Below are 16805 nucleotides of genomic sequence, written 5' to 3' on the forward strand. Positions count from 1 at the left end.
GAAGCCAAAGAACTTATATGTATGACCCATGGACATGAACTAAGGGACAGGGGAAATGCTGCGGGGTAGGGTGGTGGAGGGTGGAGGGGAATAAAGGGGAAGAAAAAATGGAACAAAAAAAAGATTAAAAAGAAATACGCTTGCAAAACTCAAGGATAGTGAACCAGTGTTTTTTTCCTACCTAGCAATGCTGTTAGTGGCTTAGACTCTATGCTCCAGGCCCAGCCTTCTTCTCCTTCTCCTGTACCTCCTCCTCCTCTTCCTCTACTCCCTCCTCCTTCTTCTCCTTCTCCTCCTTCTGCCCTTCTCCCCCTCCTTCTTCTTTTTCTTCTCCTCCTCTCCCCCTCTCTCTCCTCTTCCTACTCCTTCTAGTGATGGCCTAATAAACACTTCCATTTAAATAGAAAAGAAAAAAAGAAAGCACACCCTCCCTCCATGGATTAGAGGCAGGCAACACGGGACTTTGGGAGAGCAGTAAAAAGGCTACAGCTAGATCCACAGAAAAAATGATGATGCTCTGGACCAGGCTAATGGCAGTAGAAATGGAGGGAGTGAATAAGTTTGAGATGAATCTGTTTCCTATCCTCCTTTCCAGAGTTTTCTCCCACACCCTCCCCAACTCCCATACACAAACACTCTGAACCCATATTTTGTCCTTCTTCTGACCATTTTCTTTCCTCACTATTTCTCTAGTCCTTCCACCTTAACTATCACTTCCTTCAGTAATCCTTCCCTCCCATTTGCTCTCATAACAATCAGGCTGTTCCAGTTTAAGTATTTATCATTGATTGTACCTTGATTGTAATTTGCATGTTTAGTACTTGTGTATGGTGGGGAAGTTTACCAGCGAGCCTTCCCCAAGTGACTCTGGGTCACACACACAAAATAAAGAAGTAGCAACACACTTGACTTTCTGGAATTCCCCTACACATTCTCCCCCAGGCCACCCCTTATATGTGCCAGGCACTGACACCATCAATCATCAATACGTCTTGGTAAAACCTTTGAAGAGCATATGAAGCATTTGACTATTGACAAAGAATTATGACAAGATTGTTCAGGTATCAGAGCAAACTGGTTTCATCCACATATGATGCATTTCATTACTTGCAGATCAAAGAGAACCACAGATGAAAATTAAAGGAATACACACAGAACTGCAGGCACAATATCATGGAAACAGTCCAATTTCAGGAATTTGCAAGGATGACTTTGACTAAATACTAAATATTTTTGCCTCACATACCACATAAGATGCGACCACACTGCTTTTTTGCAGGGGCGATATTTAAAACATTCAACTGTTAAGATTGCTTAGGCACTGACCAGGGACTTAGCTGGCATAGGTCCTATAGGTCCCCTGAGGTACCCTGCCTGATGTCATATTTGCTGGGGAAGTCAGAGAAGAGACCAGTGTGCAAGGTTGGGGCCAACTCAGGGAAATAGCTATTTACTGACAGATGTGGGATTATTTCAATATTTTAATAACTAACATGTCTAAATTGATTATGTACTATCAAATACCAGCTCTATATACAGGTGGATTCATACAAGGCTCTGTACAGGCCAAGTGTTATTATTTACTGTTGTTAGAATATTCTCAAATGCAAAGCTCATCCTGTGAGTCTCCGACTCAAAGCCCTCTGAAGGTTCCTTTATAAAATTCTGCCACTTGTGACACTTGGCGATGCCCATCCTGAAATCTCTCAACCCCTAGGTTGCCTCTATTTGCACATTTATAATCCAAATGCTCTGCACTCACCTGCTTGCCCTTGATAACAGTATTGGTCTGCCAGGTACCAGCGTTCTGTCTGAACATTGCCACCAGGCCAGTGTGCTGATATCGAGGTGCTCCCAGAACAAGGGTTTGGATCCGGTTCCGCAAGATGACTTCAGCAGCATAACCTAAAGATGATTGATCCAAGAGAAGTGTTTTTCCTTGCAGACCCTGCCCTCTCTAGCAGCCCTGTGTTGGTAGGTTGGAGTAACTTGACCCTGCACTATATTCCTCTTTATTAACATAATTAAAATGGAATTTTGAAATTTCTGTCTTTAAAGCTATTCCAAGGCCAATGAAAGATCCAATGACATCTTTGCTGATTGAGTTATATCACATCCTGACCCCCTCTTAGAGTAACCCTGTCCTTACCACTTACCCAGGTAAGCATCATTCATGTCTGAATCTATCCTGGTTGTGTTGATGAAGGTGGTTTTATCTTTTGGCATGTGCAGAAAAGCTCCACCAGCCCAGTCAAAGCTCCCCACGGCACCCAGCAAGGGACCATCCTAGGAAAGAGAATAGAACAGGATGAGCACTCTACAGCTTCAGTGTAACATCTATCAAAAGTACAATGGCATTTTTCACAGAAATAGAACAAAAAATCCTAAAATTTGTATGGAACCACAGAAAAACCCAAGTAAATAAAACAACTTGGAGAAAGGGGAACAAAGCTAGAGGCATTATACTTCCTGGTTTCAAACTATATTGCAAAGCTACGGAAATCAAAACAGTATGGTATTGACATAAAAACAGACACATAGACAAATGGAACAGATTAGAGAGCCCAGAAATAAATCCATGCATAGGTGATCAACTAATTTACAATAATGACATCAATAATAGTCAATGGAGACAGGACAGTCTCTCTCAGCAACAAATGGTATTTGGAAAACTGGACAGCCACATGCAGGAAGGAAGGAAGGAAGGAAGGAAGGAAGGAAGGAAGGAAGGAAGGAAGGAAGGAAGGAAGGAAGGAAGGAAGGAAGGAAGGAAGGAAGGAAGGAAGGAAAGATGGAAGGAAGGAAGGAAGGGAGGAAGGAAGGAAGGAAGGGAGGGAGGGGAAAAGAAAAGAAAAGGAAGAAACTGGAACACAAGCTTATACCATACACAAAAATCAATTCAAAATTGATTAAATATTTGAACATAAGACCTGAAATCATAAAACCCCAAGAAGAAAACATAAGCAGTCAGCTTCTTAACATCAGTCTTTGAAATGATTTTTTGGATTTGATACCAAAAGCAAAGAACAAGTAGACCTAAATCAAACTGAAAAGCTTGTGCACAACAAAAGAAACAATCAACAAAATGAAAAGGCAACCAATGGAATAGGAGAATATATATATTTCAATCACAGCTCTGACAAGGGGTTAATATTCAAAATACATAAAAAACTCATACAACTCAATAGCAAGAGAACAAACAACCTGATTAAAAAATAGACAGAGGGCCCTGGATGGTGTGGCTCAGTGGATTGAGTGCTAGCCCGTAAACCAAAGGTTTGCTGGTTCAGTTGCCAGTCAGGGCACATTCCTGGGTTGCAGGCCAGGCCCCTGGTAGGGGGTGCGCAAGAGGCAACCACACATTGATGTTTCTCTCCCTCTCTCTCCCTCCTTTCCCCTCTCTCTAAACATAAATAAATAAAATCTTTTAAAAAAAAAATAGGCAGAGGGTCCAAATGAACATTTTTCCAAAGAAAATATACAGATGTCCAAGAGATACATGACAAAAGTTCTCAATCACTCAACAAAGTCATAACCACAATGAGCTATCACCTCACACCTATTAGAAGAGCTATCATCAAAAAGAAAAAAGAAACAAGTGTTGGTAAGGATGTGGAGAAAAGTAAACCCTTGTGCATTGTTGTGAGAGTGTACTGGTGCAACCATTATAAAAAACAGTATGGGGGTTTCTCAAAACATTTTACAAAGAATTACCATATGATCCAGCAATCCCACTTCTAGGTATTTATCTGAAGCAAATGAAAACACTAACTCAAAAAAGATATCTGCACCCCATGTTTATTGCAGCATTATTTACAATAGCCAAGACATAGAAGCAACCTAAGTATGAATCAGTGGATGGGTGGATGAAGAAAATGCACTATACACAATGGAATATTGCTCAGCCATTAAAAAAAAAAAGAAGGAAATTGTCATTTGCAACAACATGAATGGACTTGGAGGGTATTGTGCTTTGTGAAGTAAGTCAGACAGAGAAAAACAAATACTATATGATCTCACTTATATATAGAATCAAAAAAATAAGAACTCATAGATAGAACAAATTGATGGTTGCCAAAGGCATGGGATGGGAAGTGGGCCAAATGGGTAAAGGCAGTCAAAAAGTACAAACTTCCAGTTATAAAATAAATAAATCTTGAGAATGTAATGTGCAGCATGGTGACTATAGTTAGTAATATTTTATTGTATATTTGAAAGTTGCTAAGAGAATAAATCTCAAAAGTTCTGTTCCCAAGAAAAACGTTGTTAACTATATGTGGTGACAAGAGTTAACTAGACTTACTCTGGTGATTATACACATACACATACATACGCACACACACACACACACACACACACACCCTCACATGTATATCATATTTCATGTATATATTATTATGTTGTACACCTGAAGCTAATATCATGTCATACATCCAATATACCTCAAGTTAAAAAAAAAAACAAGAATGACAAAGAAGTGAGAAAAGACCACTGCTGTCAACCAAAAAGGTGCCTCCCAAAAATACCCACCACAGAGAAGAGCCCCCAACCCTGTGCCTCTTCTCCCCCTTCTTACCACCCCCACAATTTAACAAGGACCACTTACGGAAGTTATGGAAGCACTGAAGCCTTCCTGAGACATCTCATACTCAAAGGAGCTGGTACTTCCTGTTTGAGTACCTGTGAGGAGGAGAACACTCTACATTAAAGAAGGCAGAAGAGCCTAGAACAGGGGCTAGAAATTCAAAAACCATCGTGGTCAGTCCCCAGCCCCCTCTCCCTCGGTCAGATATGTCTGGAGCCAATAGCATGCAGACCCCCAGACCCCGTGGGAACCAGAGCAACTCAGAGGTGGTGAACAGTAGCTCTTCAAGTGTGCTATAAAAAATGGCCTCCAGCTCTGACAGGTGTGGCTCAGTTGACAGGGCAACATCCAGCAAACCAAAAGCTATCTAGTTCAATTCCAGTCACAACACATGTGTGGATTGCGCTTAGTCCCTAGTCAGGTGGTTGCAGGAGGCAACTAATCATGTTACTCTTCCTCTCTTCCTCCCCACCTTCCCCTCTCTATAGAATCAATAAAAGAAAAAATATATAGCCTCCAATAGAACTACATTGCATCCCTGGCCAGTGTGGCTCATCCTCTGGTACATTGGATCACTGGTCAGGGCACATGCCTAGGTTGTGGGTTTGATCCCCAGTGGTGGCATTTATGGAAGGCAATCAATCCATGTTTCTTCTCACATGATGTTTCTCTCTCTTTCTTTCCCCCCTCCACCTCCCCTTCTCTCTAAAATCAATAAGCATGTCTTCAGGTGAGGATTAAAAAAAATGGCCTCCAATAAAACTACACTGCAAAAAATGGTAAAGAAACAAAATGGAAAAAGTAAAAAAGTAGAAGAGGCAGAGCCTGAAGAATGAGTATTGGAGAAAATAATGGACTGTCACTTAGTGAATGGGACCATGGAGCATTTCCTATAATGGAAGGGATTCACAGATGCTGACAATATTTGAGAACCTAAATAAAATATAGATTTACCAGAGATAACTGAAGCATTTCTTAATTCTCAAAAGGCTGGTAAAGAAAATGATGGTACAAAAGGAAAATCTTTATCAACAATGATTCTGATGAAAGCAAATCAAAGAAACAGACATGCTGCTGATAAACTAAGAGGCTTTGCCAAAGGTCTTGATCTTGAAGGAATGTTTAGTGCCACAAAAAGAAGAGAATTCATGTTCTCAAGAAATGGGAAGATTCAGAGGAGACAGATTTGGCGCTGGCCAAAGAGGCAAATTATGAAGTGTCCTCAAATTGTAATTGCTTTTTATGAAGAGAAACCAACCTGGCATTCTTGTCCAGTGATTGTTTGCCTTGCTTTCCATATATATTTAAATGCATATGAATCTGGGTCTTGGTTTTAGGATTTGTTAGCATGAAGAAATAACTACATTCTAATGAAAATCAAGTTTGATATGTTTGTTTTGAAGTAGTGTTGGGGGAGTTTTGTAGGGGTACTACATCTACAGCACTGGTTGCTTTGAACAAAAGCTTTCTGTAGTTGCTTCCTTTATCAGAAAAGAACGTTTGACACCATAGTATATTTCTCCTTCTCATTAAAAAACAGCTTTTCTAAATGTTGGGGGAAATGTTTATAGTCATTACTCAGTCAGAATTTGTATTTAACTGATGTAGGCCTAAGGATCATTCTGGGTTTTTTGTTTACTTGGGGGTTTTTGGTGTGTACACATAAAATACATATGTAAATAGTTTTCATTTCTTTATTTTTTTAAACATTTACCAAAACAAAACAGCATTTCACAACCATAGATAAGCTCATGTTTCTGGGATGCCATCATTTTCAGCAACCTAAGAGATAAATCACTTCAAGTTCAATTGAAATTTTCCCTGAAGCTTTAACCTTTGAAATTAAATAGATAATTTGTAATTAATTGGGCCATTTAAATATAATGTAAGCAGTTTAAATTGAACAGTTTAACGGTAGTCGTATCAGAATCCATAGTTATCATACATACAAGTTTATTTTTAAAACCCCTAAAAGGACAAATATATCACTACCAATAACCTCCCCACCCAAATGAGATAAGTGGGCAAACCCTGGTAGGTTTAATTAGGCAAGCGAGACTTAAAGATTCTGCCTAGCAAACCGCTCCTTTATATGAGGTTGAAATGACTGTACTATATTGACTAAAAAGTCATGATTCATGGAATGTCTAAAAATTTGTTCATAAAAACCTAATTAAATGGTTAGAGACATTGGCAATTTTAAGACCAGCTGGAATAAATGGGTGAACAAACTTGTAATCTAAACTTCTGACCTTCGTGTTTTCTCTTTACCCCTACTCATCCTTTTTTTCCTCCCCTTTATTCCCCTCCACCCTGCACTGTTCCTCCCCAAAGGATTCCCCCCGCCCCTCTGCCTTAGTTCATGTCCATGGATCGTACATATCAGTTCTTTGGTTTTTCCATTTCCTATACTATTCTTAACCTCCCCCTGCCTATTTTGTACCTACTATTGAAGCTGCTTATTCCCTGTATCTTTTCCCCTACTCTTCCCACCCCCTCTCCCCTCTGATCTCCATTTCTATTATTCTGTTCCTGTTCCAGTTATTTTCTTAGTTTGTTTGTGCTTTTTTTTTTTAAGGTTAAGTTGTTGCTACTTGGGAGTTTGTTGTCATTTTGCTGTTCATAGCTTTTAATCTTCTTTTTCTTAGGTAAGTCTCTTTAATATTTCATATAATGAGGGCTTGGTGATGATGAACTCTTTTAACGTGACCTTATCTGGGAAGCACTTTATCTGCCTTTCCATTCTAAATGAGAGCTTTGCTGGATAGAGTAATCTTGGATGTAGTTCCTTGTCTTTCATGACTTTAAATACTTCCTGCCAGCCCCTTCTTGCCTGCAAGGTTTCTTTTGAGAAATCTGTTGATAGTCTTATGGGAACTCCTTTGTAGGTAACTGCCTCCTTTTCTTTCGCTGCTTTGAAGATTCTCCTGTCTTTAACCTTGGGTAATGTCATTATGATGTGCCTTTGTGTGTGCTTCCTTGGGCCCAACTTCTTTGGGACTCTCTGAGCTTCCTGGACTTCCTGGAAGTCCATTCCTTCGCCAAACTGGGGAAGTTTTCCTTCATTATTTTTTCAAATAAGTTTTCAATTTCTTGCTCTTCCTCTTCTCCTCCTGGTACCACTATAATTCAGACGCTGGAACATTTAAAGTTGTCCCAGAGGTTCCTAAGCCTCTCCTCATTTTTTTTTTGAAGTCTTGTTTCTTCATTCTGTTCTGGTTGAATGCTTATCTCTTCTTTCTGCTCCCAATCGTTGATTTGAGTCCCAGTTTCCATCCCTTTACTGTTGGTTCCCTGTATATTTTTTCCTTATTTCACTTTGCATAGCCTTCCCTTTTTCCTCCATTTTGCGACCATACTCAACCAATCCAGTGAGCATCCAGATTACCAGTGTTCTTAACTGTCCATCTGATAAGTTGGCTATCTGTTCATCACTTAGTTCTATTTTCGGAGCTTTGGTTTGTTCTTTCATTTGGGCCATATTTCTTTGTCTCAGTGTGCCTGTTATGTTGGGAGCGGCAGAGCCTTAGGTATTTGCTATGGTGGGGCAACCCAGGTCGCTGCATTGTGACACTGTGTGTGTGGAGGGGTCTGAGAGGGAACAATGCCGCTTGCTTGGCTCTCAGCGGGCTTTCAATCACTTCCCCCACTACCCACAAGCAAATCAGGCCCATCTGGTGCTGATTCCTGGGTGGTTGGGTTTGTGTATGTTCTAGGACCCTGTCTATGAGTCTGGGAGTTTCTCCCACTGCCACACACCCAACAGGTTTTTACTTCAGAGGTTTTGAGGCTTTCTTTTCCTGTACTGGAACCCTGAATTGCATGCTATGTCTCACTCCGCAGCTGTTCGTCAGGGTTTATCCACAGGCAAGTGTGGGACCACCTGGTCCTACAGCTGCCGCCTTGCTGCACGTCCTCTCCACCACATTGCCCATCTCCACCCCTCCTACCGATCTGGATGAATGTTTCTTCTTTAGCTCCTGGTTGTCAGACTTCCATATGGTTTGATTTTCTGGCAGTTCTGGTTTGTTTTTTTTTTAATTTGTTGTTGTCCTTCTTTTGGTTGTGCGAGAAGGCAAAGTGTATCTACCTATGCCTCCTTCTTGGCCAGAAGTTTATTCCAACTCATTCTTTACATGTAGGCTCAATCTCAGCATTCAGGTTGCTGGTTCAGCAGAAGCCAGGAAAAATAATAACTTTGTAGTAAACAGAATGTTACCCAACTGTATATTGTTTACTTTTTGTAAATATTGGTAAACAGTGGTCAATAGTTTTCTATTCCTTAAAAAAAAAACCACATACAAATGCTATGGTGGTCAGACAAAAGAAGGCTCAGGTGAGAGCTATGCTGAGCTAGAAAGCATATGCCCCTTTTTAAAAGATAGTGGCTCTTTGGCTCCAGCCACTTTTTACCAGTGGGAATGTGGTCCTCAAGGTATACAATCGTCCAACTTTTCAAGATAAGACACAAATCCAGTTTGTTTTTGAACCCTCCCTCAATTTTTAAGTTATTTTATTGAACACACTTTTATCAAGGACTCTATATGCACCAGGCACTATTCTAGGCACTGAAAAAACAGCAGTAAACCAAAAAAATTCTGGCAACATATCCAAATTTTTAGAAAAATATTCTATGAGATTTGGCTCCCCTACCCTCCAATTTTTCAGCCTTTGGCCAAGAGTTGCAAAATTAGAGCTAAAAGCCTAAATCTTTATCTATTCCAAGGAACAGACCAAGTGAAGCTGGGGTGGCTGGGACCAAGTGGAAGTAATGAGAGAGTTGATGCTGAGTGTCAGGATGCTAAGGATTAGGAAGTTCTAGTTTCTAGAGAGAAATATGTGTTTGGGGGTAAGGGGCTGCCTCTGGGACTGTTCAAGAAGTACACAACCTTAGCTTACCCTCAATTGCAAAGATTTTTTCCTGAAGCTGGTTTTGAATGGTCTTCAGAGCTTCAAAGTTATTCACCTGGAACACATGATCACGAGGTGGCTTGGATGCAATGGTATTAAGCTCTTCACGGGAACTCACACTTCTGAAGGCATCTCCCACCTGTTATCAAGGAATAGAGGCTCAATGAGACACTTTCTGGGGGTAGCAATGTTATCCAGCAAAGAAAATTCTGCAGGAAAAGTACCCAAAACAATATTTTTCACAAGAGGGTATATACCTGAAGGCCCCTGGGACAGGGCTGCCAAGGATAGTAGAGCAGGTTGTACACTGTGCAAGGAATTCTGTCAAGGGAGCAACTGGGGACTAAAATCCAGCTGTTGGCCCATTTGTTGTGCTATGCCTCCTGGTGTGGGCTGACCTTTCTTCAGAGGAAAGGAAGCCTTTTTCTTTTTATGAAGGGGTTTACTACTTGCCAAGTCATGTACCTTTTTCTATGTCACACAAGGTACTGTGACAGTTTGATTACATTGCTGATTCCAACCCTTTACCCATTCCTGCATCCAATCCATTTCCCCAAAACTTTTCTGTGTCCTCCTAATCATGGCAGGGTACTCTACCCGACTCATTGTCTCTGGGTTCAGCCACATGTTTCTCATGTTACTAAATGTGATGCAAACAGAGGCTTGAAAAAGTGCTTGCAACGCTTCCACTTGCCTTCACCATGAGGATATGCCCAGGCTAGCCCACTGGACATGCCCTCATGGTAAAGACACAGAACAGAAGAACCAAGTTACCCAGGCTGCTCCCAGCATTCCTGTCCAGCAGACAGGCAGAGCTGGCAACCTTCAGAAACGGAGAGAGCCCAGCCAAGGTTAGCAAGACTGCCAACCAACCTGCTACTGGTTGCAGATGCATGAGCGAACCCAGCTGAGACCAGAAAAATTGCCCACCTGACCTACAGGAACTTATTGTTTTAAGCCACTGAATTTTGGGTTAGTTTGTTATACCACATCATTGTGACAATAGTTAACTGATACACCCACAAATGGACTAGAAGTGACTATTGCTCCACGATGATTTTCTTGATATTTGCTCATTAAAGGGAGGGTATATTTAAGTAGAAAACCTCCACAGAAGCATCAGGCTGGAGAGCCACATTTCCTACCCCAATGACGTAGCGAATGATACCCTCTCTGTCTGCCTCAGGGATGACATCCTTGTACTCCAAGCGATCACCATACTTTTCTCCATCTGTGATGACAACTAGGATCTTAAGGACATTCTCCCGGGCTCCACTGTTGCTGTTAAACAGTTCTCTTCTATCCAGGGGAGAAGAAAGAAAAGTCAAATGGAAGCAGATGGAGATATTTTTAATGCTAGGGATGGAGTGTCAGCAGTCACAGATGCAGATACAGCAGGGTACTGTCTGGGACAGCGTGGGCTCCCTGGAGATGAACAATGAGATGTGGCTTCTCCAAACCTAGAAGGGCAGCAGGAAAGGGGAAAAGAGTGGACAGGAAAAACACCTTCACTTTGCCCTTATATACTTTTGTATAGGTTGGGTTTTTTTAACTGAATATTATTACTTTTAAATTAAAAAGTGTATATGTATATTTTTTAAAAATAAGAGTACTTGGGTTCTCATCAAACCTCTCTGGTTTGATACAACAGCTCTCTAGCTCATATTCCCGCATTTTTATCCTAACCCCAGTCCTTGTCTCTACACACACAGTCACAGAAATCAGAGTGCACTTTCTAAAACAAGGTGCAGTTTCATCTCCCCACTACTTAAGAATGTCAATGGATCCCATCTGGCTTTTCAGTTGTTTATAGCAACCTGGCCTCAACTGGTCTTTCTAGCCTCCTTCCAGCCGCCTTCTCACTTCCCCCCTTTACTCACAACTTGTTTTGTCATGAACAGTCCCTCTCCCACACCTTTACTCATGCTGTTCTCTCAGCCAGAAATATCCTTTACTCCATCCCTGTCTGGACAACTCCCTTCAACCTTCAAAATCCCAGCTAAAAATATTACCTCCTTCCTACATCCTAAGCAACGAGGGAGGAGCTTACACTACTTTGCGGATTCCTGTGGCAGTGTGTGTCTTCCCATACAGCTGATCTATTGGCGTCACCAGTTGTTTAGGGTTAGGGTTATCCTTGAACTCTTTGAAGGTGAAATGAGTCCGGAAGTCTTCAGAGTACTGCATCAAAGAGAACTGGAAACAGGCACCTGACATTACACTGAAGAAGATGCCTCTCCTCCCCCTTATCCATCTCCCAGAAAGCCATATATAAATTTTTAAACACTCCAGTCTTCAAATTCCTCCATATTCTACACCGCCTCCCTCCTTCTGCCTCAGCAGGAAAAGATCTGCTATCATCTCTCACCTCTCTGTACTAGAACACAGTCAGAAATGACACGTGGGTTTCATCTCCCATGCCAACCCCTATCAGTCAGAACTACCCAATTTACAGAGAGCTGGAAGAATACTGAGGCTGCATCCAGAAAGAGCAAGAAAGAGAATCATGGAAGAAAACGATGATCAACTGGCAATTTGTCAAATTCTGCAACTAAAGTAGGAGGGAGAAACAGCGGCCTGGTTGCTATGTCCTTGACAGCCTTATATGGGCTATTCCCCAACCCATCCATTGGCCCTCACCAAGGTTTTAGACTTTGAAAACTGATTCATCACAGTTGAGACAAACTCCTTCATCTTCTTAAAGTCATGTGGGGCAATGCTACCAGAGCCATCAATCAAGAAAGCGATGTCACTATCTTGTTGAGGGCAACCTGAGGGAAAGGAAAAAGAGCATAAATTGATTAAGTACTAAAGCCTCCAGGTTCATGTTTCGCATGTCAGTTATCTGCTGAACAATGAAATTAAAAGGTAAATAGATTCAACCTATGCTCCAAGTTAAATGAAAATGTGGACAAACTGGTATAAAAAAAAATTGGTTATTTCTGCCCAAGAGAGCCAGGGAATGTGGTGAAATTAGAGCTACCTTATGAAGAATGAGAAATAACTTGCCAGGAATACAAAGAGAAGTAAATTACAGGGGAAAAAGGAATATCACATATAAAGGTATGCTGGATATTCTCCCTTCTGCCCTCAGAAAATCCGCTTTCTACCTTTCCCCACTCTGCTCTGCAGCCTGGGAGGTTGGCCCACATGGTCCACATCAACAGGGCTTTTTTACACTCTGGCTTCTAGTTGGATTTGCCCAATTAGGAGCCTCAAAAGGAAACTGGAGGGAAGGAAGAAAGTGAGATCAGGGTATTCTCCTCCTGGCTCCCTCCCTGTGAGGTTGTTCTAGGTCAGCTGTGTCCCTCAACAGACGATCACCACCCATCATGGGAAGGCCTGATCCACACAACTTTCTCTCCTCTGGACTCTGGTGACTTTCCCTTCTCCTTGTCTTGTCAGTTTAGGGATGGTAATAGCTCTGATGCTGCTGGCCCAGGGTTCTTGGACTGTCCTTTGTAGTTCCCTTCAACCCTACCACACCTTTATAATTAGTCTCTCTGTAAATAAACCCTCTTCAAATGATCTTAACTGGAGTGTGACACCTGTTCCAATAGTGCCTGGCTGATGCAAAGGGAATGTGCCTAAAAGAATTCTGGCAGAATCCAGGAATGGAAATGGAACTACCAGGGTAAATCTATATGATGGTGATGGGGACAAGGCTATGACATTAAGTGGAGAACAGTTGGAAAGAGCCTCTCTACTCAGAAAGTAGTTTGACTTTATCCCTTAGGCAGTGAGGAGCCACTGAAGGTTCTTAGAAAAGGAAGTGAGATGATCTGTTTGTATTTTAGAAAGATTGCCATAGCAGGGAAGACTTTTTGCAGCTTTATTCATGATTGTGAAACATTGAAAATAACCCACACATCCTTCAGTGACTGAATGGATGAATCAGTGAATGAGATTGTGGTAAATCCACGCAATGGAATACTACTCAGCAATAAAAAGAAAAGAACTACTGATGCTATAACAATATGGTTGAATCCCAAATGCAAACTCAAAATATTATGATTCCATTTATGTAGCATTCTTGATAAGACAAATTATATAGTGGTGGAGAAAAGATCAGCAAGTACCAGGAGCTAGGGGTGAAAGGAAAGAGGCAACTGACTATAAAGGTTTTGTTTTTTTTTAAGAAGGGTAGTAGAGCCCTTTCTTTTCATCCTCACCCACAGACATGTTCACTGATTTTTGGAGAGAGAGGAAGGGTGAGAGACACCGAGAGAGAAAGAAAGAAGCATTGATAAGTTGCCTCCCGTACATGTCGCAACCAGGGATTCACCTGCAACCCAGGTATGTGCCCTGACTGGGGATCGAATCTGCAACCTTTCAGTGCAACAGGATGATGCTCCAACCAGCTGAGCCACCGGGCCAGGGCAGAGGGGTAGTAGAACTCTTTTGCATCCTATTGATGTTGTTACTTACACAAATCAATACATATCTTAAAATTCATGAAACTGTACACTGAAAAATAATCATGGGGATATAATGTACAGCATAGGGAATATAGTCGATAATGTTGCATTAACTATGTATGGTGTCAAATGGGTAATAGATTTATCAGGGTGATAATTTGGTATGGTGTATAAAGCCTAATCACTATGTTGTACACCTGAAACAAATAAAATATTTTATGTCAACCGTAACTGAAAAATAAATTAATTTTTTTTTAAAAAGAAAAATCGCTCCAGCTGGTTTGGCTCAGTGGATTGAGTGCTGGCCTGTGAACCAAAAGTCACCAGTTCAATTCCCAGTCAAGGCACATGCCTGCATTGTGGGCCAGGTCCCCAGTTGGGGGCATACAAGAGGCAAATGATTGATGTATCTCTCACACATCAATGTTTTTCTCCCTGTCTTTCTCCCTCCCTTCCTCTCTCTAAAGATAAATAATTTTAAAAAGCTGCCCTGGCTGATGTGGATCAGTGGGTTGAGTGGCGACCTGTGAACCAAAGGGTCACCGGTTTGATTCTCAGTCTAGGGCACACACCTAGGTTGGGAGCCAGGTCCCCAGTAGGGGCACGCAAGAGGCAACCACACATTGATGTTTCTCTACCTCCCTTCCTCCCTTTCTCTTTCTAAAAAAATAAATAAAATTTTTTAAAAATCTTAAACAAGAAAAAAATGGTCAATTTTACTGTATGACATTGAAAAGTAAAATAAAATTACCCAGGAAAGTATTGGCTTTTTAAAAAATAAACAGATTCTACGGTTTATATGGAAAACATACAAAGATTAGCCAGCAAAAATGTTTTTGAAAATCTCAAAGATATGATAAATAATCAAGGTACAGTACGGTGTGTATAGCCTGCTACCATGTGGCACAAAGTGAAGAACATAGATTTGTATATGTTTGAAATATATGGAGTATCTCCAGAAGAAGGCACAGAAACTGGTAACAGTGACTGCATCCCAGAAAGGAAACAGAAGGCTGGGGGACCCAAGAGGGAGAGATTTTTATAGTTTATCCTAGGGGCCTATTGAATTTTGAAACAAGTGCATCTTAAAACAAACAAAAACATTTTTATTGAATTTATTGAGGTAACATTAGTTAATAAAATTACATAGGTTTCAGGTATACAATTCTATAATATATCATATGAATAATGAAAATGTTTTTTAAAAGAAGAATCTTGAACTCCTGAGTGTGAGGACTGAAGGGAGAAATGGGAGGGTGGGAGCTGAACCCACAGAACTGGGTGCAATCAGGCAGGGAAAAGCACATGGAAAGAGCTGCAACCTGGTGTCCCTAGGAAGGCAGGGAAGGCAGAGAAGATGGCCTGGTGGTGATATTTAGCAGAAACCCTCTGCAGGTGGGAAAGCAAGAAGAATGGAAGGGCCCTGGCTGGGTGGCTCAGTTGGTTGGAGCATTGTCCCATACACCAAAAAGCTGAGGGTTCAGTACCCGGTCAGGGCACATACCTGGGTTGTGGGTTTGATCTCTGGTTGAGACATGTATGAAAGGCAACCAATCAATGTCTGTCTGTCTCTGTCTCCCTCTCTCTCTCTCTCTCTCTTTCTCTCTCTCTAAAATCAATAAACATATCCTCAGGTGATGATTTAAAAAAAGAAGAAAAAGGGAAGGGAATAGATATTTGAGACTGAGGTATTTGGGGATGAAGACCTGCAGGTCATGTCTGAAAGGTCAGTGAACATGATGACAGAAAACATATTTGTCATTCAGGGTCACAGATGACACTGCAAGAGCAAGGTCTGTACAGTGGGTAGGTAAAAGCTAGACTTCAGAGGGTGAAGAATCATGACATGAGGGAGATGGAGTCAAGGGGACAAAACCCTTTCAAGAATTTTGGTGAAGGGAAAGAGCAATGGCAGAAGACGGGGCAGAGACCAGGAAAAGGGAAGGTTATTTTAATTGGTATCAATTTTAGTGGTTGATACGGGTTGCATGATCATGTTTACATTCATTGGGGTATGAGAAGTTTAAGCTCCTGAAGAGAATGAGTAATTGGATATATGAGCCCCAGAGTTGGTGACATAAGAGAACATCTGAAGCCCAGATGAATTATTGGGAGTGGAAGGAATTTATGCCTGGCAGCCTTGGTGTTCTCTCTGAAGAAGGTAAGATTCTCTGTTGAGAGTGAAGGACAAAGGAGCAGAATTTAAGTGGGGAAAAACTGTAAAAAGAAGACATATCTGCCCACAGTTCCAGAACCAACTTGGAGACAAGCAAAAAGATGGCCAAGCAGTTAAAGAAATTAGTGGCAGAAAGCAGCTTTAAAAAAAAAAATCCATTCACTCACTCATTCTCCTTCAATCAACAATTTTTGGGGAACCACCAAGATAACACCCTTGCAACAGTCTCCTCCTCTTGAGTGTTAGCTGGACTTTTTGACTCACTTTAAAGGAATAGCAGAATTAATGAGCTGCTACTTCTGAGATTAGATTATTAAAAGGCTTTGACTTCTGTCTTGGGTGCCTGCTTTCTCTTCTCTCTCACTCTTTGTTCACTCACCCTGAGTTATGCCAGCCAGTATGATGTGAGCTGCTCTATGGGGAGGCCCATGTGACAAACAACTAAGGCAACAGCCAGTGAGGACTGAAGCCCTCAGTCCAACAACCTTGTAAGTGAGTTTGAAAGTGGATTTTCCCCCAGTCAGGCCTTCAGATGAGACCACAGCTCTAGTGTGACAACTTCTGTTTCATGAGAGACCCAGAGGCAGAGGCACCCAGCTAAGGCATGCCCAGATTCCTGATCCATAGAAACTGCAAGATAATTAATCTTGTTTTTAGCTGTTACGTTCAGGGGCAATTTGTTATGCAGCAATAGGTAGAAAAGCACAGAGTAGTA

At 41.4% G+C, this 16805-nt stretch overlaps 1 protein-coding gene and 1 pseudogene across 1 annotated transcript in view; one reads left to right on the forward strand and one right to left on the reverse strand.

The window, feature by feature from the left end:
- Positions 1-16805, reverse strand: part of ITGAM (integrin subunit alpha M) — an 82752-nt gene that overhangs the window by 34140 nt on the left and 31807 nt on the right. The window contains exons 6-12 of the mRNA XM_054582617.1: positions 12137-12267; positions 11547-11692; positions 10642-10795; positions 9485-9635; positions 4607-4680; positions 2157-2286; positions 1763-1905 (exon numbers count right to left, since the gene is read on the reverse strand). Coding sequence (XP_054438592.1) covers positions 1763-1905; positions 2157-2286; positions 4607-4680; positions 9485-9635; positions 10642-10795; positions 11547-11692; positions 12137-12267 — 929 coding nt within the window. The remainder of the gene's footprint in view (positions 1-1762; positions 1906-2156; positions 2287-4606; positions 4681-9484; positions 9636-10641; positions 10796-11546; positions 11693-12136; positions 12268-16805) is intronic.
- Positions 5332-5922, forward strand: LOC129077992 (chromobox protein homolog 3-like; annotated as a pseudogene).

This window comes from Pteronotus mesoamericanus, unplaced genomic scaffold (genome assembly GCF_021234165.1).
Source record: "Pteronotus mesoamericanus isolate MK-2021 breed Mesoamerican mustached bat unplaced genomic scaffold, CSHL_Meso_final contig_72, whole genome shotgun sequence".
NCBI lineage: Eukaryota > Metazoa > Chordata > Mammalia > Chiroptera > Mormoopidae > Pteronotus > Pteronotus mesoamericanus.